This window comes from Epinephelus lanceolatus, chromosome 24 (assembly GCF_041903045.1).
Source record: "Epinephelus lanceolatus isolate andai-2023 chromosome 24, ASM4190304v1, whole genome shotgun sequence".
Lineage (NCBI taxonomy): Eukaryota > Metazoa > Chordata > Actinopteri > Perciformes > Serranidae > Epinephelus > Epinephelus lanceolatus.
Window position 1 is genome coordinate 20,709,367 of NC_135757.1, and position 10,685 is coordinate 20,720,051.

General features: G+C 40.3%; 1 protein-coding gene across 1 annotated transcript in view; it reads right to left on the bottom strand.

The window, feature by feature from the left end:
• LOC117249872 (fibronectin type III domain-containing protein 4-like) overlaps window positions 1-5,801 on the bottom strand; it is a 73,202-nt gene extending 67,401 nt beyond the window's left edge. The window contains exon 1 of the mRNA XM_033615673.2: window positions 3,129-5,801. Within this exon, the coding sequence (XP_033471564.2) occupies window positions 3,129-3,216 (88 nt within the window). The 5' untranslated portion in view covers window positions 3,217-5,801. The remainder of the gene's footprint in view (window positions 1-3,128) is intronic.
• Between the last annotated feature and the right edge of the window lie 4,884 nt (window positions 5,802-10,685).

A 10,685-nucleotide genomic window follows, 5' to 3' on the forward strand; every position in this document is an offset into this window, starting at 1 on the left:
GCAGCAGGATGATGAGCTCCTGTAAAGCTGCGGTATTTATGTCATGAGCGGGAAGGTGAAGGCCATGTGGGAGAATATAAAAGGCACACTTCATTGAATAAATCAATACGGAGCCTCGTAAGCGCAGATTAACCACCTCTTGGTAATCAGCCAAGGAGAAGCATGTTGATTCGGGTTCATTTGCCAAAGGTTGCTTTTCATAACACCTTGTATAAAGATAGAGAGCGCAGAAATCTCGGCGGTGGTTTGGATGATTTAAGTGCATTCCTGCTACAGTTAATTAAACAGGCCAGAGAGTGAGAGGGGGATTGCTTTGAAATTCTAATCCCCTGATAGACATTCAATTAAGGTTTTGACAGTTTTACAACAGCTGTTTGTCTTGTTGAAATACACGCCGTAAATACGGTACAGCAAACCCCCTACTCACCTCAAATCACACAGATGAAGAGGAAGTAACACGTTCATGTAAAGGTGTGCATCAAGTTTGTTCCTCTTTGGTTGCTTTAAGCTTGTTAAAATGATGTTATTCCACACTGTCTGACTCATTTATTCTGTATCAGTTTATTCCAACTCTTTACTGAAGCTATATAGTGTTTACATTGAGTGAAATATGTTTTTACAGCTGTGTTTTTTATTGATTTCCCCCAAATTCAGACTGGAATATTTGGTATCTCCCAGACTCTGGGATCTGCACCAGAATCTTAAATAAAGTGATTTTGGTTTGGACTGACTTTACCATCAACCGATTGAAGGGTAAAATGAATCAGTGCAGAGAAAATGAAGCAGATAAGCAAGGGCACAGATTTCAGGGGAACATATGAAACAGGGGAGACTGGGGGACTTCATCAGGGAATTTTGAGCATCAAACACTTAATGTCCTGCACTCTGGTGTACTTTTATGCACCATGTTGTGGCTTTCCTGCATCACTTTAAGTGGAAATGTCCTTAACTTTGCCAAAATAAAAGCACTTTCATGTTTTTAGCAGGGGTGGGGCAAAGGTAAAATGGTAAATGGACAGCACTTGTATAGTGCTTTTATAGTCTTCTGACCACTCAAGGCGCTTTTTACACTACATGTCACATTCACCCATTCACACGCAGTCACACACTGGGGCTACCATACAAGGTGCCATCTGCTCCTTAATAACCATTCACTTGCACTCACACACCAATAGAAAAGCCATCAGGAGCAGTTTGAGGTTCAGTTTCTTACTCAAGGATGCTTCGACATGCAGACTGGAGGAGCCAGGGATCAAATCACTGATTTTCCGAATTATATTTGTCTTTTCTATCAGTGAAAGTTGACAGTTGAGCTGTATCTGTTATCTGCATTTTCTGTGCTCGCATCTTCAATTGCAAATGTTCCACCAAATCAAGTTTCCCCTCTAAGACACTAGTGTGCAAGGGCACAGTCTCTGCATCCAGAGCTCAACAAATAAACCAGAGCAGAAACCACAAGGAGTATAACATCAGTAGGTTATACTTACCCTGAGAAACACACAGTCAACATAAAAGTCCTCTGCTACTTTCATGTTTTTATTGGGGGTAGGGTAAATGGACTGCACTTGTATGGCGCTTTTCTAGTTTTCCTACCAATCAAAGCGCTTTCTACACTACATGTCACATTCACCCATGGTAGCCGAGGCTACCATACAAGCTGCCATCTGCTACTCAGTAAGCATTTACACATACTCACACAGATGGAACAACCATCAAGAGTAATTTGGGGCTCAGTATCTTACCCAAGGATACTTCGACATGCGGGCTGGAGGAGCCAGGGATCAAACATATGCACATGTTCTAAATTTTGACGGGGACGTTTCCTCTTTGTCCCCCTGAAATCTTTACCATTGTCTGAACCTCATTCCCAGCCATTCCTATTTGTTGAATACCATAACACACCTATTTTTAAGGGTTCTTTGGTTACACTGTCCATGAAACATTACCGACCCAAACAGATTGTGTTGTCATGTTATATCTTCACATTTCTGAAATACTAAATTAGTTGTAAATGCTCTGTTGTAAAACCTCTCTAGATATGTTCCCCTTTAAGACAAATTGAAATGACACCACAAATTACACACAAGAGCATCTGCATTTTCGGACACTTTCTTTAGTGCACTTTGAAACCAGTTTCAAGGGCATCTTCAAGTAGCATTAAAGCACCCTGTTTTCTATGTTGAATCGATATCATCGTGTAGAACTGCCCTCAAAAAGTTCACTATATGGCAGCAAAGTCGACTTTCACATGCATATGCGAGATGATCTAATCTGGTGGAGAACCTTTTTGGAACAGTTTTTTGGAAATGTTTTAACATATACAACCTTTTTGGTGGCTCCTTTTTTTGAGACTATGCCTGAAATCTATGCCTCTGCAGAAAAGACATGTTTGCACTGAGAACAGGAAAAACAATCAAAATGTTGTCCTGTTTTTGTCCAAAATATGGTGCTCATTTTGTTATTTTTCATCAAGGGCCGGATGAAAACCACAGAAAAAGTCTATGTGAAGAAGAAGACACAGCAGTTTGCACTGTGAACACTGAAAATGACATTAATGTCCTTGCTTTTTGGTCCAAAATCCAGCCTTAAGATTTGCATATTTTAACATCCATTTTATTTACTGAAAAAATAACAACAAGCTGGACGACAGCAAGAAGAAAATGTTTAACAAAGAGCGAGCAGCTTGAAGTGGGTGACAGGGTCGCCTAAAAAACACCTGCAGGATTGATTCTACTCACACCTACTGCTTCTCCTACCAGCATGACATCACAGCCTATTCATTGCTGTTAAACATAAAATGTCTGTTGAAATTATTTTACAACCTTTTATGATATTTGGTCTTTGTTGAGAGAGGTGGTTGGAGAGGCAAACAAAAACAGATCTATGATGCATTTCAGTAAATTTGTAGGTCGATTTGTTGTAGTATGTTAGATAAATATTGTGTTTTTATAATGTATTATTGCACATGAACACCTTTGAAATACACATGCATCATTTCCTGCTGCAAAATTATCCGAATTCTGCCAGATGTTTGCAGCTGGCCACGCTGTTCCTGCACTTCACTTTGATGCAAGATCATTACATCGATATAGAAAACGAAAAACACACTGAAATGGAAAATGTCTCACTTGCTCCGACCATCCCCGGTGTTCGCCAGCAGGCCAGCAGCAGCAGCAGCAGCAGCAGCCCGAGGTCCAGGTGGAGAGACGCGGTCATAACCTTCTCTGTCTCCGTGCACGCACCTCTGGCTCTTCTACACGCCTTCTCCTCTTCCTCTCTCCCCTCTTTTTAACTCTCCTGCGTTTCACTAGAAGTTTCCCCACGGGGTCACCACTGTTCCCACATCACCTTCACCTCTTACAACAACAGTCCGCACTGCTTCTTCTTCCTCCCCTGCGTCGGTTTGATTCTCCCAACTCGCACAAAGTAGGTCAGCTGCGATTTCAAAGATGCGGAATGAATATGAAACGACACTTCTCAGTCCCGTCGCGCAGCAGAGGCACCATAATCCCCGAGCCCGGTGAAGCTAACAGGTAGTTCGACCCTTTCCGCCACTTGTCCTCGGTTCTGCATGTAACTAGCGGGCTTGGTTTTGCGTCAAATGTCTGCCGGAGACGCATCAAACCCGCCTTTTCTTCGCGGCAGGTGGAAGGTCGCGGGAGTTTCAGCACCGCGGACAGCGCTCAGGCAGCTCGGCTGTCATTTTCAGCGAGGAAGAAGACATCGGTTTGTTGGATTTATATAAATAACAGAGAAGAAGAAGAAGAAGAAGAAGAAGAAGAAGAAGAAAATGGGGTGGTGTTTCGGCTCACAGGAGGATGATGGAGACGCAGGAGCGCAAAGGGGGTCCGTCTCATCCAGCGCTGGTTTAATCTGACAGATTATGGAAAGCCCGGAGGATGAGAAAATGTCTGTCTACAGGAGCTTCGGTGGTAACTCCTCCAGCCAACCACACACACATCCGAAAACACACAAACACAAGAGGCATGCACGAGACTGACGTTACAAATCCTGTCACTACATTGAGGATGGAGGAGAAGGAGGAGGAGGAATAAGAAGGAGGGAGGGAGAGAGTGGTGGTGGTGCGCATTTCATCTCTCTGAAGTAGGCTACCTGCTTGTTCCTAGGTGGCAACTGTTGATTATGTAATCAGATTACATTTGACATTTCACTGTATTGGATTAAAATAATCCCATAACCAGTGGTTCATTTACACAAACACTGTACTTAACTTGAGGATATTTGTATTTCATGCTGCTATATACTTTCATTTTCACCACATTTCAGATGGAAATATTTCACTTTCTTTAGTTCGATAGTTACTTTACAGATTAAGGTTTTAAATTAAACATATTTATGACCAACCCAATATTGAAAATTAATGTTGGCATTGTACCTTTCTTCAAACCAAAGATATGTAACATTTGGAGGTAGCGGATATGTTGAAACTGTGTTTCTTTACCTTTCAACAGTGCTGTGGTTGTTATGTGGTTATGCTAAAACACAAAAAACACTTGGTTATGGTAAGAAAAAGTGTTGGAATGGAACACCTGGTTTCGGTGGCAAAATCAAGGCTGGAAATGCCACGGATGTCCCACTAAAAACATCTGATTTGGTCATAATATCATGGCTCTCAATGCCGTCAGTGTCTCACTACAGTCACAGCTGGAAATGCTGCTGATGTCTTGCTAAAAGCACCCAGTTTGGTGGCAAAATTGTGGAAATGCCATTGATGTCTGCTAAAAACACTTGATTTTAGTGGCACAATCTCGCTGGAAATAGCAATAATGTCTTGCCAAAAAACACCCAGTTTTGGTGGCAAAAATCATCTGGAAATGCTGCCAATGTCTCACTATTGAAAATTTGGTTTTGGTGGCAATAACATGTCTAGAAATGCCACCATGTCTAAAAAAACCAACTGGTTTTGATGGCACACTTACTGCTGGAAATGCTGCCATGTGCCGCTGTAAAAACATGTGGTTTTGGCTACTATCTCGCTATAAATACCTTTGGTTTTGGTGGCAAATATATGTCTGAAAATGCTACCATGTCTCGCTAAAAACACCCAGGTTTGGCAGCAAAAAATATGTCTTGAAATGCTGCCATGTCTCAGTACAAACACCCCCCGCCCCGGACATTGGTATATATATATTAAGGATGTAACGATATGGAAAATTTGATATCTCGATTATAGTGACCAAATTATCACGGTAAACGATAATATTGCGATATTTTTTTAAGCGCTGTAAAATGTCCAAAAAAATAAATATATTGAAATAACTTCACTAAATCTTGTAACTTTCTTATCATACTAAAATGTTAACAGCCAAAATCTTATATTAAAATGAAACTTTAACATTAAAGGGGCAAGGGATTGGCACAGCAACAGAAAAATTTATTTTAAATAACCAAAATATGTAAACACATTACAGGAGCAAAGCTTATTTGTCTGGTGCATTTTAACAGTAAGGAAAATATGTAAACAATTTATATATTAATTATTTATTAGCACGAGAGGAAAAATATATATAAAACCAAACAATGCAAGAGTAGAACAAAAGACATACAATATATAGAATAGATATCACAAATGTGCAGGAGAAACCATACAAACCCTAAGGGCAATGGTCATCATTACACAGAATAATTCACACATTAGAAGTGTGCATGTGAGTCAGAGGATTACCTGTATGACAAAAGGAGTGCATGCTCTCGGTCAAAGGTTAACACAGCAGCGTTTTATGTTGTTTCCTTGAGCTTATGTCAAGAAAGCACAATTGGCCGTCTATATCGATTCTAGCTCGCCATACAATAACCATAATCACAGTGATTCAATCAAAGTTGATCTCAGTTAGCGTTACGTTACGTTGGTTTATATATATTTATATATATATATATATATATATATATATATAAATATTGTAGAAAAGTCCCAAACCTTACATTTATCTTGTGACCCTTTAAAAAAAGCCCAACCTGTACTACAGCAGTGAGGTCGAGGTTGGAAACCACCATGTGGAATATTAAATTTAGTACAAGAAGATCATTGTAACCTTTTTATTGATGCCATTATTATAGCACCATAAATCCATGTAGCATTGTTGTACTGAAGTTTTCAAAGCTTAAAACTGTTATTGGAGCAAAAGCAGCAGCAAAACGGTCTAAATTAATCCCCCATGGTAACATCACGAGGTTGGGTTATAGATTTTCATTATAAAACATATGAGAGCAAATTATTTTTATTATTTTTGTTATATTCTCATAATATTAACTTCAGCTAGAGAAACCATGCATCTACTGTATAGAATAGGAAAAAGAGCATATTGACCTTGCTTGTAAAACCAAATGTACAAACAGAGGACATGCTCCCAACCTTCTGCAAAGCCTTTTCTATGGCATTAACTGGCATTTGTCCCAGATATGGTGTCAAAAAAACCAACCTGTTTAATAAAGTCCTTATTTAAAAGCTGTGGGGCGGCAGATACTCAGTGACACTCTTCACACATCATTAATCTTCACGCTGAAGCTTTTTCAATTCAGCCTCTGATTTATTTCAGCTATATCACTGCAAAGTTGTAGTTTGCCATTTCTGACATTACATATTGATTCGAGATCAAAGGCACGGCAAGTTATTTATTTATTTTTTTTTTTTTGCTCTGATTTTCTGGGATCAAAATGGCACAGAAATGTCTTAACAACCTTCAGAAGGGGGTGAACTAGAAAGTATTTCTGTTGAAATTACACTTGTTTTATTTAGTGAAACTGGATCTAGAATGACTTGTCCTTGTCAAATTAAAGTTGGATGTCTGTATGGACTTTCTCAGGAAATAAAGTGTTGAAATTTAGGTAGTCAATATTCTTGTCAGCTGCCAATTAGTGCTCCATCCAGAGAAAACAAGTTAAATGATTTGCAGTCCTTATAACATCTGAAAACATTTGAAAATTTGAGTATATTTCAACATGCAAAGCTGTGTCCCTATTCCATACCACATACTTATTCTATTCAGGTTTTAAACAGGACCTATTTTGTTCATTTTCGGGTTCATACTGGTATTTTGGGTTTCTGCTAGAGCATGTTTGCATGCTTTAATATTCCAATAACACTTTATTTTTCCCATACGGTCTGTGCTGGAACACCTGAATTCACCCTCTGTCTGAAATGTTAGATTTAGCGGCTGTTTCTTTAAGCCCCCCTCCTGAAAAAGACTGGTCTGCTCTGAATGGTCAGTGTTTCCGGGTCTTTTGTATCTTGTTGTTTCTGCATTGTCATTGCAGCTGAGAAATGATTCTATATACATCTCTTTATACTTTATACTGTGGAAAAAATACCAATAAAAGCTTCTGAACCAAAATCTTCACTTCAAGACATCAGTAACCAAGATTACACGTTTCCATGATGTTAGCATGTAGCTACATGTAGCAGTGTATGTAATGTAAACACAACATAGTATAGGGGCACTTTGTATTGAGGAAAAATCCCAATAAAAGCTCCTAAACCAAAATCTTCACAACCATTACAACAGGAATACAGGAAAGCATAGCAGGAAAATTCAACATCTGCAAATAATTTTACATGTTTCACTGATGTTAGCATGGACATGTAGCAGTGTACTTGCAGCTGGGGCATACACACACAGACACACACACACACACACACATATATATATGTGTGTGTGTGTGTGTGTGTGTGTGTGTGTGTGGGTACATGGGTAGTATATCCATGGGTATAATAGGTTCCTTTAAGTGTATTCACACTAGTAAAAGGACACAAATAGTCAGTAAGCACAATTTCAAAAAACATTTGATTTTTGAGTGCAATGTTTGTACTGTTCTCCCACAATGGAGGGCAATTGATCACAGCTGCAAAAAAGTAAAAAAAAGAAAAGAGAGGGAAAGCTCCAGGCACTCAAAAAACTGCACTGCAATGCAACTGCATTAAACTCAATTACTGCTTCATTTCCTGTAAGAATAAAACAGCTTACTGTGCTGATTTCTTGTACACTACCTTATTAGTAGTAGTAGTACATTCATACATATAAGAGTACATGCAATTAGTATGTAGTATGGCAAACATGTAACCCTGCTGCCACCTGGGGTCACCAAAATGTGACTGTTTTAAGTGCAACTATAGTAAAACTCCATACTATCAGCGGTGGAGTCCTTTACTTAAGGAGAGTAGTTACACCAGTCTGTGAAAAATACTCTGTTAGAAGTAAAAGTGCTGCATTGAAAATATGACTTCATGTAATTATTAAAAAAAAGAAAACCAAACAATAACAACAACAACAAAGAAACAATGTATAGACTCATACAGAAGTAATCCCTCTCAGTCATCACTTGTGACCCACAAGAGGTGTGTGACGATGTATTTATCTGTGGAGACTCTGCCCTCTGTCTGTACTTTTCTGGTGTAGTGGGGGCAATACGGTATACCCACCTCTTTATCTGGTCATTTACAGTATACCCACCCATCAGTCAAAAAGCCATTGGTAGGCTATATATATGAGAGCATACCCACCTCCTCTCTGGTAACCTACCCATGGACCTGGTAGTACACCCACATCATCAGCTACCACTACACCACACAGTCCAGACTTCATAAAGAGGTAGCGACCAAGTATCAGACTGTGAGTAGCACACATACAAGAGGAAGCTATGAAAATCGTGAACACAACACCGAAACCAGAATCACCACTTTGTGGTTGTATGCCATTTCAAGCAAGCGGTTGTTCAGCCACTTCACAAAAAGCCCAATCTGGACCCCAATGTTCTTAGTAACTACCGGCCCATTTCCAAGTTGCCCTTTATATCTAAGATTCTAGAAAAAGTAGTTGCAAACCAGTTAGTGACAGTGTTGAACAGTTACAATATCTTAGATAAATTTCGGTCCGGTTATTGTCAGTTACATTCCACAGAAAGTGCTCTTCTCAGGGTCTCCAATGACATCATGATGGCCTCCGATGCTGGTAAATCCACTATCCTGGTTCTGCTTGATCTCAGTGCAGCCTTTGACACTGTTGATCACTACATCCTTTTAGACAGGCTGAGGGACAGGGTAGGAATCTCAGGGACCGCCCTTCATTGGTTTAAATCCTATCTGTCTGATCGATCCTTTTCTGTGGCTGTTGGCCCTCATAAATCAGAGTTTGCCCCCCTTTCTTGCGGGGTGCCCCAAGGTTCAGTGCTTGGGCCTATCCTCTTTACGCTATACATGCTCCCTCTCAGAGATGTCATCAGCAATTTTGAAAGTATCTCATACCATATGTATGCAGATGACCTCCAGTTATATTTTTCTTTTAACCCTGATAGGACCGATGGGATTGACTCACTGTACGATTGTATGAATGTAATTAAGGACTGGATGGCTTCTAACTCCCTTCAGTTGAACGAAGTTAAAACTGAGATTTTAATTATTGCACCTGACGCCTCAGCATCTAAAGTGGTCAGCTGCTTAGGGTCCCTCAGTGCAAATGTGCGCCCCAAGTTGAGAAACCTTGGGGTCACCTTTGATCAGGCCATGCTCTTCGATGACCACATCAAAACTGTCACTCGCTCCTGCTTTTTCCACCTCAAAAACATTTCCAAACTCAGATCCATGTTAACTTATTCCGAGCTAGAAATGATCATCCATGCTTTTATTTCCTCACATCTAGATTACTGTAATTCTCTTTTCACCTGTCTAAATAAAACTTCATTAGACCGCCTCCAGCTGGTCCAGAACACTACCGCCAGGCTTTTGTCCAGATCTCATAAGTTCACTCACATCACTCCAGTCCTGGCATCCCTGCACTGGCTCCCTGTTAATTTCAGGATCCAGCACAAGATTCTAACCATCACTTACAGAGCCCTCCATGGTCAAGCACCTGCATACTTGACGGATCTGGTGTCCTTTCACTGTCCTGTCAGGCCACTGCGGTCTGCTGAAGGCCACCTACTTACTGTCCCTCACACAAGATTAAAGACGAAAGGTGATAGAGCCTTTAAGGCTGTTGCACCGAAATGGTGGAATGCACTACCTCATGAGCTGAGAGCGGCCTCTTCGGTGGACATTTTTAAAAAGCAGTTAAAAACACATCTGTTTAGGCTTGCATTCCATTAATTGTCCATTGTATCATCTCTGTATTTCGCTGCACTTTACTTTTTATTTGTTTTTGTGTATTTTGCATTGTTTCTGTTATTGTATTTTTTGTATTTTATCTTGTGAAGCACTTTGTGAGTCCTCTCTGTGAGATGTGCTATATAAATAAAATTTACTTACTTACTTACTCTGTGCACCAGTTAAGTTGCAGTTACAGTTAACATCCATGTCTGTGAAAACAAGGATGCTTCATACACAAAGATGATCTATACAATCAACACAGTTTCAAGGTGGACACCAATAATTAGCATCACCAATTCAGTACCTGACCAGATGTTTCCCCCTCTGTTCCTGAGAATGAGACATTGAATAATGGCCTCGAGATATGTTTTGATCATTGACCCTTTGGATATAAAATGTCATTAGGATGTGCAGCTGGCACCTGTGTGCAGCTTTGTGGGCCCTTAGTTGGGCCCTCACTCTGCCTGCACAAGCTAGACCCCGACGCACAGAGGATGGTCTGTTCTGAACACTTTGACATCTGCATTGCCTGTTTGCGGAGGAGTGCCTCCTCGCGGAGGAGTGCCTCCTCGCGGTGGAGTGCCAC